General features: G+C 43.3%; 1 protein-coding gene across 5 annotated transcripts in view; it reads right to left on the bottom strand.

Annotated features, from left to right (window-relative positions):
* Positions 1 to 370: 370 nt before the first annotated feature.
* The window catches only part of GEMIN8 (gem nuclear organelle associated protein 8), a 40,822-nt gene continuing 21,628 nt past the window's right edge, over positions 371 to 19,564 (bottom strand). For 4 of the 5 annotated variants that reach the window (XM_073586210.1, XM_073586205.1, XM_073586206.1 and 1 more), the window contains exons 2-4: positions 15,815 to 15,850; positions 12,073 to 12,511; positions 371 to 1,005 (exon numbers count right to left, since the gene is read on the bottom strand). In XM_073586210.1, the coding sequence (XP_073442311.1) occupies positions 749 to 1,005; positions 12,073 to 12,511; positions 15,815 to 15,817 (699 nt within the window). In that variant the 5' untranslated portion in view covers positions 15,818 to 15,850 and the 3' untranslated portion in view covers positions 371 to 748. Of the gene's footprint in view, positions 1,006 to 12,072; positions 12,512 to 15,814; positions 15,851 to 16,222; positions 16,285 to 19,564 lie in introns of those variants that run through there. The other variant, XM_073586207.1, reaches the window with a different exon arrangement.

The raw sequence follows: 19,564 nt of genomic DNA, 5'->3' as shown, positions 1-19,564 counted from the left end.
AACTTCGACTTTTTTGCCCTAGTCGGACCAGTTTCATCCGACTCAAATTTTGTTTCATTCGGGTTTCACGAAATCCGATCCGACGAAAGTCACTCAACTCTAGTCAGCAGGTTTTTTTCCTATGTATTCTCTTACAATCATGATGCGGGGGCCCCGATTACAGCAGTGTGACACTTACTGGGCTGCTTGCTGTCATTTTGATAAAAATCAGTTTTCACTGCTGCAGATCTACCAGTTCTCTGAATACCAAGTTCTGCGTAAACAGGGGATTGTGTAAGCAGGACCCACGCTGCAGAGAACAATGACCGCCTACGGTCACTTACCGATCGATCTATTACAGATCGTTCAGTGTGTATGTGGGAATTATGGCTGTCTGTGTAAACAGGCAAAAAAAAAACCCCACCACTGATCAGCACACAAATTGCAGATCTACTGTTGTTTAGTGCCACACATTGGCTGGTGTAAAGGAACCCTAACGTGACCCACTATGGGAGACATGTTTCAATCAAACACAATGTAATCAGGTTTGTGATTGGTTTTCACATGAATTTCAGCTCTGAATAAGTGTCAAAATCCACATAAATAACTGTTTGTGAACATGTCCTGTGAGTTTGGATGCAGGGTAGGAATCTATTGCTCAAGTAGATGAACACCCAGATATATGGCTCCTTTTAGAGTTGATACAGCTGTGGCTTCTATTATTACTCCTACATACTGTAATGTAAACTGCTCATCTCCGCCCAGAGACTTATAGCTTTAAGGGGATGATCGGCCAGTACTTGGGCAGTTTTTTATCACAATGTCTATCAAAGTTGAGCTGCATTGCAGTTTCCATTCCTTGGATTTGTGCAGCATCTTCTCCGTAAAGTTTCTTCATCTCTATTCTGCGTCTTTCTCCAGGTTTTTCAGACGGAGGATGAGTTGATCGTCTGGTGGGGATGTGAAGATCATGACCGGCATCTACATATTGCTCATGCATTTCCTCCTCAAGTTGCTGCTGTCTCTCTGAAATATTAAAAAAAGTCATACTTTATTACAAAAAAAGCATAAGTGTATGTCCTATCACCACAATAGGTTATAATCTGGTTATTAGATATATTATTTTCATATTTCCATGGTGCATCATGTGTACAATGGAGAGATTTTCTAACAAGTTGTCCTCTTTGTAATGTATTACCCATTTCGATAAATTGTTTTTGTTTTCTATGATGTTATTCATTGCACCTTGCAGGTTGACAGCAGTCTACAACACTGATTAATCCTATTAGCTCAAAACACTTTTTAATAGAACCTGCAGGTCACAGATTGAGAATGCACATGGTGGTAATAAAGCTTAGATTACTTGTCATATTATGCTGGCTGAATGGGTCCAGGCTCTAAAGTGACAACTCACAGGTAGGATCATCAGGGTCTAGCTGCGCCATTGCAGCCATTTACAGTTAGGGTCAGAAATATTTGGACAGTAACAAGTTTTGGCATTTTAGCTGTTTACCAAAACAAATACAGATATTTAATCAATATGGGCTTAAAGTTAACCTGTCAGCAGGATTGTGCACAGTAACCTACAGACAGTGTCAGTTTGTCGCCGTTATACTGATTACAATGATACCTTGGTTGATGAAATCCGTCTTGTGGTTCTTGTTTAATCTTTATTTTCGGTTTTGAGTTAATGATATGCTTGTGCTCCAGGAGGCCTGTGGGGGGTCTTCATATGGTGCTCTGATTAGATATGCATGTTTATGGGTTTATGACAGGTCCCTGATTCCTTAGTCACCTGCCTCCTATTTTACATGCTATATATTCTATTGTTTGAAAAAAAATAGAAACTTTCATCATGCAAATGGTGCATGCGTTCTAGCATGATACGATGTATAATATGCATATATTCTTTTTATGTAGGCATTTTAAGTTGGGAAAAAAAAATCTTAATCAAAATGGCACCAGCGGCCGTGCCTGTGCAGTAGCATCCATCGCGAGTCTCGGTGCCAATCACAGCATGCTGATTCAGCTTGAAAAAATAATGGCAGATGTGAGCTACCCATAAAGTAACACTGGGCCGAGTGCGATGTGATGATTTCTCTGACTTGTTGCAGTATTTCAAAATAAAACATACCTGACTGCAATCGTGAAGCCAGGCTCTGATTCATGCTGTCTGTGGTTTGGGCAGCATGAATCTAACTAATGCTCAATACTATGACACCTTTATGGAAGCAGACCAGCTGTGGAAGCAGCAGCAAAAGTCTGCGAAACACAGAGGATACACAACCACGGAAAGCCTAGAATCTGAATTCCATGCCTCAACACGTCCGATTATCCAACACCCTCGTATCCTTCAAACGGAACCTGAAAACCCATCTTTTCAGGAAAGCTTACAGCCTGCAATAACCATTCTGCAGCCTCACCACCGCCCGAGCCGCCGCCTCACCACCGCCTGAGCTGCTGCACCCCTGACCTTCTGTCTCTTCCCCGCTATCCCGTAGAATATAAGTCTGCAAGGACAGGGTCCTCTCCCCTCTGTACCAGTCCGTCATTGTAAATTTGTTTACTGTTAACGATATCTATAACTTTGTATGTAACCCCCTTCCCATGTACAGCACCAGGGAATTAATGGCTCTATACAAATAAATAATAATAAAAATAAAATAAAACCTGCTGCAGAAATTCTACATACTTTGTCAATCCATTGACCAACCTCTATATTGGACTGTACTTAACACATCAGCAACAAATACGTGATCTGAGAACCTAGACGAAAGGGCTGAAGAGTATTTCTAATAAAAGACCACTCTTATGCTTTAGATCAGGACTCGGACTTTTCCACTGGGGCCTCAGCAAAATGACCGCAGATGTCAGAGTTTCTCCTTCTGTCATAATGCATGCATGAATTAAAAATGTATCATTCAATTATCCTCTAAATCAATACATCATTACAACATGCTCCTGTGATGTCAATTCTACTGTTACCTCAGAGATTGGCATGTTAGGCAATGATCACCCTAGCTGTGCCTCACCAAGAACTTGCCAAGAGCTTGTTACTGCCTAATCAGTGAGGCTCCAGTCACAGTTTGGAAAGTACGGTTTAAAGGGAACATCTCAGGCCCCCGCACTGTCCCCAGCCACTGCCAGACTGATTTCTTTATTTTCATAAGGCATTTTATGTCCCTACTAATTGTAATCCTTGGCAATAGTAAAGATGGCAACACTATAAATATTTATCAGTAAAACTACTCTGTAAAAAAACACAAAGGTTGTTAAATTCAGCAGTGTCAGAACAAAAAAAAAAAAAGCATATTCAGCGTTATATTATTCTCTTATTATATTATTACGACTGAAATCTGAATGACTGCTAGAACAGCTCCATTGTTGGCTGCCATAGGCTCAGTATATAATGGTATGGAACCAGCAGCACACAATGTGCATATAACGACGGAGGTCGGCATCAGCTTGGTCCTACGTGTTCCCCTGCATACGAGGTGAATTCAGAGGACCTGCAAGAAACCGTAGCACACAGCAGACCCTGGCATGAGTCAGAATTTCCCTGGTAAATGGCAGCAGATGCACAGCTAAAGCATACAAAAGGGTGATGAGGGGGAAGTGGGAATGTACAAAATCTCTTGCAGCATAAGTGCCAGGTTGGAAAAAGGAAAGCATCAAGTGGAAAAAATGAAGGAGCTCTGCCAAGCCATGAGCCAATTCCTGACAGCCCAATTTCATGCAGGAAGGAGGATTTGGTTTTCATTTTTTAAACATATTTTTATCACAAGGTCTGGGTTTTTATCATTTCATAACTGTTAGTTATCAAGGAAGTGTGTGTCTGTCACTAAGGCCGGAGTCTCACTACCGTAGAGTACAGGCGAGGGCTATACGAGAAAACATCACACAGCCCTCGGCCCAGTGGTAATCCATGTGGCAGCTCTCATCACCGGATTTTTTATCTGGCGTATTTGACGTGCGTGTATAATTGCAGCATACTGCGACTGTACGCGTGGATCGCCTGAGAATCGCCAATGCAAGTCTATGGGTGCAAGAAAAACTCAGATGCCACGTGGATGGTCCAAGAGGTGTGTCACAATTCTTTTGCATCTACCAATGTGACAAGAACTGAGAATGTCTACTTCCCTACATACAGTATCATATTAGAAAAAAAAAAAGTACTGGGTCTTCACATAATCCAATTCAGACTGGAACATTACAGCAAAACAGTCCATAGAACAGAGGATCTGACATTTTATGAAGCCTTTGAAAGTAAAACTTGAGTATATTAAATTCTGTGCACATTACTGCCTAAAGGAGAAGGGAAGACTAGTGTAAATTACATTTTACAACACGTTTCCTCTTGGGAAGAGAGGGAGCTGAGAAAATTGTAATACAGCTTGGTCAATATTAGCAGTATACATATCTCCAGCAGGGGTTCATGGGAACAGCCTTGTCTTATACATGGGCCTACAGAAACATGAAAATATCATGCGGATGCAACCACAAGTATTATTGTTAAGAGGAAGTTATAGACCCCTGCAGACTAATAGCAACTGTGACCGATGCAAGCAGCTAAGAGAAAAACATGCTTCAGTCTGTGAGACGCAAGCCGGGTTATATCCCAAATATTTCAATAGATTTTATTAAACTTTTAAGAATGCTTCACATTAAACATTGCCATACAGTGGGGAAAAAAAGTATTTAGTCAGTCAGCAATAGTGCAAGTTCCACCACTTAAAAAGATGAGAGGCGTCTGTAATTTACATCATAGGTAGACCTCAACTATGGGAGACAAACTGAGAAAAAAAAATCCAGAAAATCACATTGTCTGCTTTTTTTTCATTTCATTTGCATATTATGGTGGAAAATAAGTATTTGGTCAGAAACAAAATTTCATCTCAATACTTTGTGATATATCCTTTGTTGGCAATGACAGTGGTCAAACGTTTTCTGTAAGTCTTCACAAGGTTGCCACACACTGTTGTTGGTATGTTGGCCCATTCCTCCATGCAGATCTCCTCTAGAGCAGTGATGTTTTTGGCTTTTCGCTTGGCAACACGGACTTTCAACTCCCTCCAAAGGTTTTCTATAGGGTTGAGATCTGGAGACTGGCTAGGCCACTCCAGGACCTTGAAATGCTTCTTACGAAGCCACTCCTTTGTTGCCCTGGTGGTGTGCTTTGGATCATTGTCATGTTGAAAGACCCAGCCACGTTTCATCTTCAATGCCCTTGCTGATGGAAGGAGGTTTGCACTCAAAATCTCACGATACATGGCCCCATTCATTCTTTCATGTACCCGGATCATTCGTCCTGGCCCCTTTGCAGAGAAACAGCCCAAAAGCATGATGTTTCCACCACCATGCTTTACAGTAGGTATGGTGTTTGATGGATGCAACTCAGTATTCTTTTTCCTCCAAACACGACAAGTTGTGTTTCTACCAAACAGTTCCAGTTTGGTTTCATCAGACCATAGGACATTCTCCCAAAACTCCTCTGGATCATCCAAATGCTCTCTAGCAAACTTCAGATGGGCCCGGACATGTACAGGCTTAAGCAGTGGGACACGTCTGGCACTGCAGGATCTGAGTCCATGGTGGCGTAGTGTGTTACTTATGGTAGACCTTGTTACATTGGTCCCAGCTCTCTGCAGTTCATTCACTAGGTCCCCCCGCGTGGTTCTGGGATTTTTGCTCACCGTTCTTGTGATCATTCTGACCCCACGGGGTGGGATTTTGCGTGGAGCACCAGATTGAGGGAGATTATCAGTGGTCTTGTATGTCTTCCATTTTCTAATTATTGCTCCCACAGTTGATTTCTTCACTCCAAGCTGGTTGGCTATTGCAGATTCAGTCTTCCCAGCCTGGTGCAGGGCTACAATTTTGTTTCTGGTGTCCTTTGACAGCTCTTTGGTCTTCACCATAGTGGAGTTTGGAGTCAGACTGTTTGAGGGCACAGGTGTCTTTTTATACTGATAACAAGTTTAAACAGGTGCCATTACTACAGGTAATGAGTGGAGGAAAGAGGAGACTCTTAAAGAAGAAGTTACAGGTCTGCGAGAGCCAGAAATCTTGATTGCTTGTTTCTGACCAAATACTTATTTTCCACCATAATATGCAAATAAAATGAAAAAAAAACAGACAATGTGATTTTCTGGATTTTTTTTCTCAGTTTGTCTCCCATAGTTGAGGTCTACCTATGATGTAAATTACAGACGCCTCTCATCTTTTTAAGTGGTGGAACTTGCACTATTGCTGACTAACTAAATACTTTTTTTCCCCACTGTATCTTGTGAACAAATCCTCTTGTTTTGGAAAGAAAAGCACACCCTTAACTCTTCAGTTGAGAAACCATTCTAAAACTTCATAAACCATTAAGAAGATTTACAAAGAAAACAAATGATCCCCAAAAATGTCTAGTATTATTTGGGCATCGAATATCGGAGTTATGCCAGCCTTTCTAAACCTTGTATAGCTGTTGGCCATCTCTGTAAACTGATTTGCAGAACCTATGTCCGGCAGTCAGAACAGTAGTTGTGGTTTTTGGACAGAAGCCCCAAGAGCCACTTTTTACAGGACAGCACCTGTCGCCTGGTGCAACGTCACCATTACAACGTGATGCATATGTTCCGTGGAACCAAGCTGGTTAATAAAAAGAAGAGCCATAGATGCCGTCAGATAAGTGGTGATTCTTATGGTTCCTGTCCAGCCACCACAGATTACTGATGTGGCTGATGGACCAAGGCCAGCAAATCTATTTGCACCAAATCTATTCCTGACCCCTCCATACATATGAACGTGTCCCCAATCAGGGAGAGGGGTGAAAGCCACTGCCCGATACCCCAGGGGAATGTAACGTATCAGGCTTATCTCCAGGGAGAACAAATGGTTTTCAAATAGGCTGTTCCTAATTACACTTGGTCTGAAGGTACTGAGTATGATGTCACTTAGATTCCAACAGTTGGTGGAAGGATCAAAGGGATCTTTGGCCTTTTGGCTGTATGGGACCTAAAGATTTCTAAATGACCACCTTGAGTGGGTCTACCGCCACAATTTCCCCAAGATGATTCATAGAGTTAATCATAGAAAGGAAGTCTGCTACTGAAATTACCTCTACATTTGCTAGGTCTGTAAGTGTAAGGAAGCCACAGGACTATACAACCACAGAAGAATATCATTTGTATTGTTCAGGGAACATATGAAGTCTGGTTTGGTGAAAATATAAATGGCACAATAAAACATATGGTGGATACTAGATTAAGTACAACAAAATTAACAGAGTAACCAAATCGTGGCAAATAGGCATATGACCACTATTGCCACATGCACACGTTCAGTATTTGGTCAGTATTTTACCTCAGTATCTGTAAGCCAAAACCAGGAGTGGGTGATAAATGTTGAAGTGGTGACGTGTTTCTATTATACTTTTCCTCTGACTGTTCCTTTCCTCATATTGGCTTATAGATACTGAGGAAAAATACTGACCAGATACTGAACATGTGCATGTGGCCCAAAAGACATTAAGTTTGGAGGATTAGGGGGAAAAAAAATATCAATCAATGGGGCATATTTTCGGATACCGATGTGCCACCCCCCGTGTACCAGTCTGTATTCTCTGCACTCCACCACGCTCTGCTAGCATTCAGAATGAGTGGATGAGGGGACAGCTTGAAAACTTTTCATTTCACTGATAAATATGCACCAATGTCTTCATAAAAAGCAAATTATGCATTTAATGTTTCGTTCAGCTCTGAAAGGGAAGATAAAAAGAGCACTAAGGAAAACACAGCTCTATAGAGAAGCATATATAATAGTATACACACAATATTTCGGAAGCCAGGACTCCATGTTGCCGTGTTTGTCCCCCTTTTGTTTCTCGGAGCTTCCAGTTCTCTCCTACTTGGAGAGGCCCTATTGAGTCCTGTCAATGGAGCCTTTCTCAGCGCTCTGTACTGTTGTTATGGAAACTTTACAGAGTGGGATTGCAATGTTTTAAAGGAAGCTGAGCATGATGAGGTCTTGGAAGAAGCTTTCCCCCCTTACAGCAATGTGGTTTAGACTTATAAAAAAGTGGCATCGCAGACAATATGTGGCTGATGCAAGGTATTTCACATGAAAATAGAAAATGAGTAAGAAATGGGAAAAAAATACAAAGTCTGTCAGATTACAATAAGCAAAGAGTAGGAACATCCCTCACAATGGAAGAAAGCACATGAAGTAAGAAAGACATTGGACATAAACACCACAAACACCATACAGACGGTGTAGGAGGTTACCATTCATGTACACAGTATGAGGGACACAAAAGCACAGAAACGGGACCCCTATATGTATGTACCTTCTTCATGGTCAAGGGATTAAAGTCACAACTCTCATTCACTAATCCTTTTTAAGTGACAGAGGAGCAAGTACTTTAGATTGGCAGAGAACCACAGACTGTTCAGTTTTTCATCTGTCAAAGCAAAGTGGATGTATTTGACTTTTACAGGCAACTTGTCGCGTTGTACATGCGGCCTGGTATATAGACAGCTAGGTATAGAGAAGGGGCCGAGCAGAATGATAAATAGGCTTGTGAGAAAAGGTTCAGAAGAACTTGTATTTTATTCTCGGAAATTCCTGGTGTATGTATACATACGAGTCCAGTGGGCGTTCCTATTCTCAGAAATTCCTGGTGTCTGTATACATGAGTCCAGTGGGCGTTCCTATTCTCAGAAATTCCTGGTGTCTGTATACATATGAGTCCAGTGGGCATTCCTATTCTCGGAAATTCCTGGTGTTTGTATACATATGAGTCCAGTGGGCGTTCCTATTCTCAGAAATTCCTGGTGTCTGTATACATGAGTCCAGTGGGCGTTCCTATTCTCAGAAATTCCTGGTGTCTGTATACATATGAGTCCAGTGGGCATTCCTATTCTCGGAAATTCCTGGTGTTTGTATACATATGAGTCCAGTGGGCGTTCCTATTCTCAGAAATTCCTGGTGTCTGTATACATGAGTCCAGTGGGCGTTCCTATTCTCAGAAATTCCTGGTGTCTGTATACATGAGTCCAGTGGGCGTTCCTATTCTCAGAAATTCCTGGTGTCTGTATACATATGAGTCCAGTGGGCATTCCTATTCTCGGAAATTCCTGGTGTTTGTATACATATGAGTCCAGTGGGCGTTCCTATTCTCAGAAATTCCTGGTGTCTGTATACATGAGTCCAGTGGGCGTTCCTATTCTCAGAAATTCCTGGTGTCTGTATACATGAGTCCAGTGGGCGTTCCTATTCTCAGAAATTCCTGGTGTCTGTATACATATGAGTCCAGTGGGCATTCCTATTCTCGGAAATTCCTGGTGTTTGTATACATATGAGTCCAGTGGGCGTTCCTATTCTCAGAAATTCCTGGTGTCTGTATACATACGAGTCCAGGGAGCGGTCCAACTAGTGATTGACAGCTATCTCTGCATGCACAGCCATACAGGAACTGCCCACTAGACATGTATGCAAACACCAGAGATTTCAATGAATAAAACGCAAGGTTTACTGAAACTTTCCATAAAAAATAAACCGTATATGAATCTGATCAGCTCCTCCTGCTCTCTAAGATCCTGCCTGCAGATCATTTGACATCATAGGTTCCCTTTAGGCTATGTGTCCACGTAGCGTTTTTTAAATGCTCAGGAAACGGGTTCTCCTTCCCAGAAAACACGCTTTTTTTCTGCACTTTTTTTTTGCGCAAAAAACGTGCGTTTTTGATGTGTTTTTTTCCGTGCGTCTTTTGGACTATAGGAAATAGCCAAAAACGTGGACCTAAGCGGAAATTAATGAACATGCTGCGTTTTTTACCACTAAGGATTTCCTTAGCGGTAAAAAACGCATCCATTGGCACAAAAAGGCCAAAATGCATTTAAATGAATGGGAAGCTTCTTTTAAGCGTTTTTGATGCGGTTTGACCCCGAAAAACATATCAAAAACGCTTAAAAAATGCTACGTGGGCACACAGCCTAAAGGTGGTCTGTCACCAGATGTCAACGCCTTCTTCTCATACCCATTACTTGGACCTGGTAAAATACAAAAACCTATACTCATCTCCAGTTCTGGAGCCATTCCCGTGGTGTCGGCACTCGCTCTTCCAAGGACTCCCGTGGTGTTGTGATTTCATCTTCATGTTTTGTCAGAAGGCGGGGACAATGAAGCAAGCGCCATATTCACAACAACCGCACAAGAGCCTCGGGACCGTAATGGCTGACACCCACTGGAACAGAGCCAGAATGGAAGGGGAGTATAGGTTTTTTATTTTATTGGGGGCCAAACATTTAGATCAAGAATGCGTTGTCTAAGTAGTGGACAACCCTTTCAACCGTTAGATACTGTAGATATCTTCAACCTGATGAGGCTGGGGAAGCTACAGTCAAACCAGTGTCAGAATCTCTGTATAACATGGATATTAAGAGGAGTAATACAATGCTCATTTTAATATTCAGTAGGGAAACTAAGTAAATACGCCATCTTTCTCACATGTAAGAAGTCTACAAGATCTACGGTATTTATAAAGCGTTCTGTGTGAATATCAAAATCTAATCTCAAATCTAGTTTAAGGTTTTTTTTTTCAGAAAGACATCCATAATGGCCCAACAGAGCATATGGCTAACAAAGAATGGAGTGCTGCGGTCCTTTCTTCAAGAGCACAGGGCTCTACATACGAATGACGCACTCTGGCAGACTCCACAAGTTCATATAGAATGAATCTTTTTAGCCCGTATTTATACTTCTTCACTCCCTGGAATACAGCCTGATGAAAGCATCATTTAGATGTCAGTCGTCTAGCCTAATACAAATAAATCACGGTAATGAAATCCATCAATTAGATGTTTCTTCGTGGTCTGTGGCAGCAGCATCTGCCAATCCTTGGTGTTTTCTGCCTATCTCGCTTGCACCTTGATCCGGAAGTAGCCTGAGCTCAACCTGGCACAAGGAAGGATCAGAAGCGGTGGACGCGACAAGACCACATGGGCGAACCTATAACTTGCACTAAGGATATGTCAGCATTAGCAAAACCTTATTCCATTGGCTCCTGACCCTTCAATTTGCTTTATTGGTGAAAATGCTGCATATTGAAGGTGGATATATATCTTTGTACAATGTTAGCCAGTAGATAAAGATATAGATTTGGTAACAAATTGCAATCTTTCCAGACTACTCAGGTCTTTTCCTGAGTAGTCTGGAAAGCTTGCAATGTGTTACCATCTTTACAGTTAGCCATTAAAAGGCATCAACCACTGAGGACTCTCAATTCTATATATTTTGCACAATGAGGGGGTCATTCATTTCACAATTTTCTATAGCCACTGCCCTTTAAAAAGCACTGCAGGTGAAATGTCTGAAAGGCCAGGGCTTTCCTGTGCAAAACTAGCGGTTCAATGGGTGCTAGGAGTCTGCCCGCAACCTTTGGCCGAAATATGAAAGGAGTTTTCTATGATGAGGCAAGCTCTTTAATAACAAATCTGGATATTACAGAGAACTGTTTTGATCCTGAGAATGGAGTGCTATAGAGCCTAGTCTGAATAGAGGTGGTCATGTATGTGCGCTGCCGGATATCCCCGAGCGCTGGCCTCTACTGTCTCCGACAGGCCAGTAGAGAATGACCAAAACAGAGGCGGACATACATGACTTCTGCTCCATTCATTCAGAGATCTACAGAGCCCAATTCTCTGGATTAGTTCTGGTTCCAGAGGTTGGACATATAGCAAATCGTACATTATCCCCTATGGATAGGGAAGAACATAAACCCTTTTAAGGTGCACAAAATATTCTACTATAAGCTGGATGAATTTCCCAATTAATTTCCAAGAGTTCCAGTCTTTATAAATTCCATGTATTATTATAGGTCTTTGCTGGCCGTGTTGGATTACAACCTTACTTACTGGATCACAGATTTTTTTTAATGAATGTTTATTTTAACTAAATATAGTGATTTTTCTTTTAACTCTCCACACTCCAGCACATATGCACACCACTGATGCTTTACACCACTATAATGTAATCAGTAATAAGTGTGCAGTGAACCAACATCTATGACACGTCATAACGACCTACGGACAGATGACAGACACTTACTGAGCTCTTCTCGATGTCTCTCCGTCTCTGCAAAGTATTGGCGCAGCTCCTCGGTGATCTCCATGTTGCTCATGTCACATTCTATTCCTTCCTCATCTGAATCTGTGGCCACGGCCTCTTCTTGTTCCATTTCAGACTCCTCTTCCTTAGAACAAGATACCTTTAGACAGGGGCGATCCCTGCGTGGCTGCACAGCTGGTTTCTGTGGCCTGGCGTAGAAGGGCTGATAAGAGGACTGCGCTCCTTTCCAATCAGTATAACGAGTATTATGAAAGGTCTCAGAGAGGTACCAGGGGGGATAACATATAGATGCTGCTGCCACTCTGTATGCTCTCTTATGCCTGTACAGCCACTGCATTGCCTGACTGTAATGCTTCCAGTACCGGGCATACACCCGGCCGGTGTACCAAGGCTCAGATTCTTGAAGGCGTCTGCTTGCCTAGAAACAAAGTGACAAATACTACAGATTAATACATACTGTACTGACATTGTCACACACTCCTAGCGTCCTCTGTATATCTTGTCCTAGGAACGCTCGTTTCCCCATCACCGGCCTGTCTAAGCAGGCTGCCAATTACTCTACAAGAAGGAAAAAATGCTCATTCATTGGGTGACATGATTTTTAAATTTGCTTACAAATCATTGCTAATTGCAGCACATGGTTCCCCTCTGTGTAAGCAGCACATGTGCTGCCGAGAAAAATGACGGTTTATGCATTGGAAGGGCAGACAACCTGTTTAAACACAGTACATTAAAAGGCTGCCGATCCGATTCACAAGTAGCCGATCCACGGAAGATTAGTGCCGCGGGTCGGTCAGTCTAAACGCACCCTAAGGCTGTGTGCACACGCTGCGGAATCCGCTGCGGATTAATCCGCACGGATTTTGCAAAAAACGCAGATAATCCGCAGGTCCAAAGACCTGCGGATTATCTGCGGTTTTGCCTGCGGTTTGGTCCTGCGGATTCACTATCTCCACAATGGTGGAGATAGGAACCCGCAGCGGTTTCCGCAGAAAGAATTGACATGCAATTCTTTCTGCGGATTCAAAACCGCAGCAAATCCGCGCGGTTTTTTCCGCAGCGTCGGCACAGCGGTTTTTTTTTACCATTCAAATGAATGGTACTGTACACCACAGCTAAAACTGCTGCGTGTCCGCAGCGGCCAAAACCGCTGCGGAAACGCAGCGGAATCCGCAGTGTGTGCACACAGCCTAATTCTTACCACTTATTTGTATTAAGTGTACCATAGTCGTGGAGTAAAAACATTGGTACTGCCAACCAACCATTAGTGGTGTAGTGTTCTTCCCCCAAAGGAGTTTATTATGTGGCCTGAACCGCGGGGAGCATGAATCAGCGACGGGTTGTAAAACTCTGGGAGAGAAGAAATCATTTAAAAAGAAGCCAAGAACAGAGGGAACATATATCCAATTTGAGTTTAGGGAGCGACGCTTCAATCTAGCATAGGTCAGGTGGGGAAGAGACCAACTGGCTTTTCTTCTAATTCCTGGCTCCTTTTTAATTTATCTTTTTTGAGAAACACGGCAATGCTTCAGGGTGAAATATACATGTACATATGGGTTTCATAGAACTGAAAAGAAAATGTATAAAACAGCCATTGGTGGAAAAAAATTTTTTATTTCGCAAACATCTGAGTAGCCCTAAGCTTAATAGGGCAGATTTCTGGAAGAAATGTCTGCAGTTTAAAATCTGAATCTTGCATGTATATGGGGTGGTATGGGTCGGACTCAGAAATTTATGTAAAAAAAAAAAATCTGCCACGTGTGGAAAACATCCTACAAAGATTATAGTTTAATTTTCTGTAACAAATGGATGTATATAGGTGCCAAAAAGGACACTTGCCATGGCCCCCGACTGGCTGCAGCAGTGACATTCTATCTGGGCTGCACTTAGAAGGAATAGCAAGGCTGCGACTGGCTGCAGCGTCCCTCGCTGGAAGAAATGTAGTGCAAGCAGACAGGCATGGGACAAAGGGGAACGCTAGGGTCTGGTAGACAAGGGTTTTTTTCGCCACTTTTTTTTTTACTATTATACATTTCACAACCACCATATGCCCTTTTGTAAAAGTAAACAAAGTAGTGGACAACCCCTTTAAATAGCTTGATCACTGGCACAAAAAAAAAATAAAATTATATATTCTACACCTGAACTACCGTTAACACAGATTGTCGCTTTAAATCAGCAAATATCAAACACTATAATCTGTATTATGTGTCAGGGTTGTAAAAAATTAACATTTTCGCGAATAGCAAAGTATAATTTTAACTTCCCATACATCCATGTGAACCAACAAGCCAAAGCAAACATCCTCCATAACACTTGGGACTATGAAAACCCAGAACACATCTGCTTCAGCAGCTGTCCAGCCCAGTCACACATAGGAGAAGAAAATGAGCATTATTAAACCATTTATACTAGTTCACAAAGCTTGCATTCAGGGAAGCACTGCTGAACGCTTTCCAGTGCTGAGTAACATACAGTAAGGTATAAAGATTACAGATGTAGCTGCTGTTCACACGGGAGGAGATGTGGACACTGTGGGAAAACCCAACTTCCTCCTCTACATGGTTCTGGACCATGAAGCTTCCACCCACAGTGGAAGCTATAGACAGATCATGTTTTTCAGGACCCTCTCATGGGTCTTATAGGAAGCTAGTATATTCTATGTGATGGTAAAACAATAATAAAATCCATACGGTGATTGCTATAAATAAGTGCTTTGGGAAATAGGGTGGAACCTCTTGAAAATACCATCTCTTTGAGAAGGCCACCAAACTAGAGTTCCTGTGACAGACATTCAGTCTCATCATAGATTTTGTATACTGGACATCTTGTTAAAGAAGACCCCTCTAGTAGAAGTCCACTTTTTAATACAATTTTAGATATTTATTGGAAAGAGGCTTCACTGTAGATTGCATTTTCCCTGTACCTACAGAAAAGCAGGAACCACATCTTCTCTTACAGTACAGGGGCCCCCTGTAGTCCAGCTGTCCTACACTATTAGGGAAGGTTCACTCTAGTGTATAAAAAAACAATCGTTCAGAGTTTCATCCAGAAAATCGGGATGATTTTTTCTCACTTGTCCTCCATGTGCAGTCCGTATACAATCCATTGTCTTACTCAGCAGTTATTAATCATTTACAATTTCCGATGTTACAGAATTGCAATATATCCCTAAAAATCAGATGCTGTACTGTGGCTCCATATAGCAACCAATTTTTTCCTCGCACCCATAGACTTGAATGGGTGAGTCTCATCCATTTTTCAGAGGAAAACTGTGCATGTTGCAATTTTTTTTTTAATGGATACCACTCGAACATGAGCCCTTAGAGTAAGGATGTGCGGATCGGTATCTGAAAGCCACAGCAGATATAGTGGGCTGACCTCCACCAATATGAAACTGAATGGGGTCATCAAAATCCTGGAACCTGGAAAACCCTTCTAGACAGAACTCGCAAGGACGATTCTCGTGGATGAGTTCTAGCAGTTTTTTTGCTGACAGCCCATGTCCCCATTCTAGTTCTATGAGCCGTTTTAAGTTTGTTTTTTCTGCTAGCCGATGGTCCACATAAACTTTACAAAGACTTGTCAGAGTTTGTTCCACAATTCTCTGACACCATTCACATTCCAAACGGTCAGCATACAGAAGTCGCCCATGTGCCATTATTTTTACTTTTCTGCTTCTAATAATGGAACAACTTATGATGGAAAAACAACTACTCACCATTTTTGATGAATTGTTTCATCAGTCGTCAAGAACCTAGGAACAGAAAAAAATACAGTAAAGTTCTAAATATCTATTACGATAGTTAGGAACTCCAAATTCTTTTTTTTTTTTTTGCTTTTTTACTGTTTTCACATACTTTTTTTTTTTACACATAAAAAAGTACAGATTACAATCTAATCATGGCTGATACATGAGGAACCCAATGTTCAGTACAGTGTGTAACCTCCTGCAGCTATAGAGGACATTTCAGTTGATATATTAATCTGTGCTGGTAAATATTAAATGTCCTTTGTCAGATAAACATATTGCATTCTCAGCCTTAACGGGATGCTCCAACAGAAGAAACTAAATACAAGTTTTTAATGGCATGGATGTACTTAAAATATAATCAGACGGTATTCTCACCTCCCAGCATCCCCTCAAATTCAGTACAGAGGTTACAGTGATTGGCTGCAGCGGTCAGACGCCTAAAAAGAAAAACATGTCATGGGAGGTTTCTCCATTATTCACCTGACCGCTGCAGTCAATAACCGGCTGCAGCGGTCCTGACTTGTAAACATGGCTTTCTGAGCCAGCAGAAGCCTCCAGAGTGGCCTGCGTGGGATACGTAGGGGCTCTGGAAGGTGGAAAGTATGCCACAGATTTTTATTCTTTTTCTAAATATTTAGAAAATCAGGAAAAAGGGACATGAAACTAAGCCAAGTTGGATAGTGAAAATCCTGCAGTGATATAAAGTGGGCTGACGAGCAAATGCAAAACAACGTGTCCCGAATACAATACAACTCAATGCTGCAATTGTGTCCGGCTCTGAATAGCACAGACACTGAATTCATTATACATTGTAACTCATCCCAGAAGAGATGACGACGGCTTTTGTGCGTCAAGATCAAGGTCTTGTGTAGCACAGGGTACGCTTTATCATGTGTGTCCAGAAACATTACCGCACAAAAGAGGCAAATCTCAGATAAGAAATGGCCACAGCCTGCTACCAACGAATGGCTTCTCTAGAAAAAGGAATAAAACTCTGATTCTGGAATTCAATGAGGCAGCAGCTATGACATATCATGGGGCAAAATGCACAACGACACATGCTTTACAACATGAAGATGTATATACTCAGGGCTCCTGGCGTTAAACTTCTGACTACACTCTCTCAGGTCTTGGCTCCTTTCCCAAGTCCTTCTCTAGATCTATTTCTTGGCATGGCTTCATTGGATGTTTGCCTTAAGTTTAACCACTGGATCTTGCAACTTGCTTCAGCATCTTAGCTATGTATTTGATCACAATGGACTTCCCTTCTGTGTTGTTACCACTGTAGGATGAATGTACATATTCACGCAAAAGACTGGTCAATTTCTATAGTTTTTCATTTCCTAACTGATAATAAAAAAACATGGATTTTTGTGAGTACTCACCGTAAAATCCTTTTCTCCGAGACGCTCATTGGGGGACACAGAGACTGTGGGTGTGTGCTTCAGTCGTCTGGAGGCCGACACTAAGTGTACAAAAAAAGAGTTAGCTCCTCCTCCGCCGCATACACCCTCGCCCCCCTAGGCCGGGCGTAACTCAGTTTAGTGCATAAGCAGTAGGAGAACGCGCCTTAAACTCAGGCAAGAAACTATATGTCTGAAAAAGGGGCCACCCTAAACCTTGTACAAGGATTTGTATAACTCAAAATAAGTAAATGCCAACTGGCTGATAGGGTGGGTGCTGTGTCCCCCAATGAGCGTCTCGGAGAAAAGGATTTTACGGTGAGTACTCACAAAAATCCATGTTTCTCCTTCGTCTCATTGGGGGACACAGAGACTGTGGGACGTTCTAAAGCAGTCCTCTGGGCGGGATCTTAGCTCACCCAATCCATGCTAATTTGCGCCCCTGATTAGAGGTGCGCAACTGCTGCCTGGAGAATCTTTCTTCCCAGGCTTGCATCCGAGGATGCCTGGGTATGTACGTTATAATGTTTGACAAACGTATGCAAACTGGACCAGGTAGCTGCCTTGCACACCTGCTCCGCTGAAGCCTGGTGTCGCAGTGCCCATGAGGCACCCACTGCCCGTGCCGAGTGAGCCTTGATCCCTGCCGGAACAGGCGTGCCACTGATTTGATAAGATTCTTGGACCGTCAGGCGAACCCATCTGGCCAAAGTCGCTCTGGACGCAGCGAGCCCCTTCCGCCGCCCCTCTGGAACCACAAATAGAGAGTCTGTCTGGCGGAATGGCGCTGTCCTTGTCACATACCTTCTAAGAGCTCTTACCAGATCCAGGGTGTGCAAAGCCTTTTCTACCCTGTGCACCGGTGCCGGGCAAAATGAGGGTAAGACAATGTCTTCGTTGATATGAAATGCAGACACAACCTTCGGCAAGAAGGGAGGAGCTGGCCTTAAAACTACCTTATCTTTATAAAAGGTCAGGAACGGCGGTTTACAAGATAAGGCCGCCAATTCCGAAACCCGCCTAATAGACGTTATAGCTACTAGAAAAACGACCTTTCTGGACAGGTAAGGTAAGGAGACCTCTTGCAATGGTTCGAAAGGAGCCTCCTGAAGGGCCCTGAGCACCAAGTTCAGGTCCCATGATTCCGTCGGCGCCTTATAGGGGGGTACTAAATGTGCAACCCCCTGCATAAACGTCCTAACCTGCCAGACGGAAGCGACTTTTCGTTGGAAAAGCACCGACAGGGCCGAGATTTGCGTTCTGAGCGAACTCGGAGCCAACCCTGCGTCCAGCCCTGCCTGTAGAAAAGCCAGTACGTTGGGGATCGAAAAAACCAGAGGAGCCACTTCACGATCCCTACACCAACGGAAAAAAACTTCCCAAGTTCGATGATATACTCTCGCCGAGGAAGGCTTTCGGGCACTCACCATCGTGGCCGCCACATCGCGCCTGAATCCTGCCTGTGTTAACAGCCAAGATTCAATGGCCACGCCGTCAAACACAGGGCCCCTAAGTTCGGATGGCAGATCGGCCCCTGGGACAGTAAGTCCGGCCGATCTGGAAGACGCCAGGGTACGTCCACCACTAGTTGAACCAGATCTGCATACCAGGCCCGCCGGGGCCAGTCTGGGGCCAGCAGAATTGCTGGAACCTTCTCTCTCCTTATTTTCCTGATAACTCTTGGAAGCAGCGGCAGCGGGGGGAACAAGTACGGGAGACGAAACTGGCTCCACGGGAGCACCAGAGCGTCTGCTGCGATTGCCTGCGGATCGAGGGATCGAGCGACAAACCTTTGTACTTTGGCATTCTCTCTGGATGCCATAAGGTCCACGTCTGGTGTCCCCCACCGTTGGCAGATCTGCTGAAAGATCTCGGGGTGCAGGGACCATTCCCCTGCCGCGACCCCCTGTCGGCTGAGAAAATCTGCCGCCCAGTTTTCGACTCCTGGAATGTGCACCGCTGAAATTACCACGCGGTTCTTCTCTGCCCAACGCAGTACCAGCCCGACCTCGCGCATGGCTGCCTGGCTGCGCGTGCCCCCTTGATGGTTGACATATGCTACTGCTGTAGCATTGTCCGACTGGATGCGCACCGGCCGGTGTCTCAGGAAACACTGGAAATGTTGCAGGGCCAATCGTATTGCCCGTATCTCCAGAATGTTGATCGGGAGAACTATCTCCTGAATGGACCACCGCCCCTGGGCTATGTGACCCTGGAAAACTGCTCCCCAACCTTGTAGGCTTGCATCGGTCGTCACCACCAACCATTGTTCCGGGGGAAAGGGTTTCCCCTGGACCAGAGACGAGTCGCGAGT

The sequence above is a fragment of the Dendrobates tinctorius genome, unplaced genomic scaffold, assembly GCF_039654945.1.
Source record: "Dendrobates tinctorius isolate UK_male_01 unplaced genomic scaffold, ASM3965494v1 ptg000091l, whole genome shotgun sequence".
Lineage (NCBI taxonomy): Eukaryota > Metazoa > Chordata > Amphibia > Anura > Dendrobatidae > Dendrobates > Dendrobates tinctorius.
The sequence above is the reverse complement of the archived record's forward strand: the minus strand, read 5'-3'. Positions and strand labels throughout refer to the sequence as shown.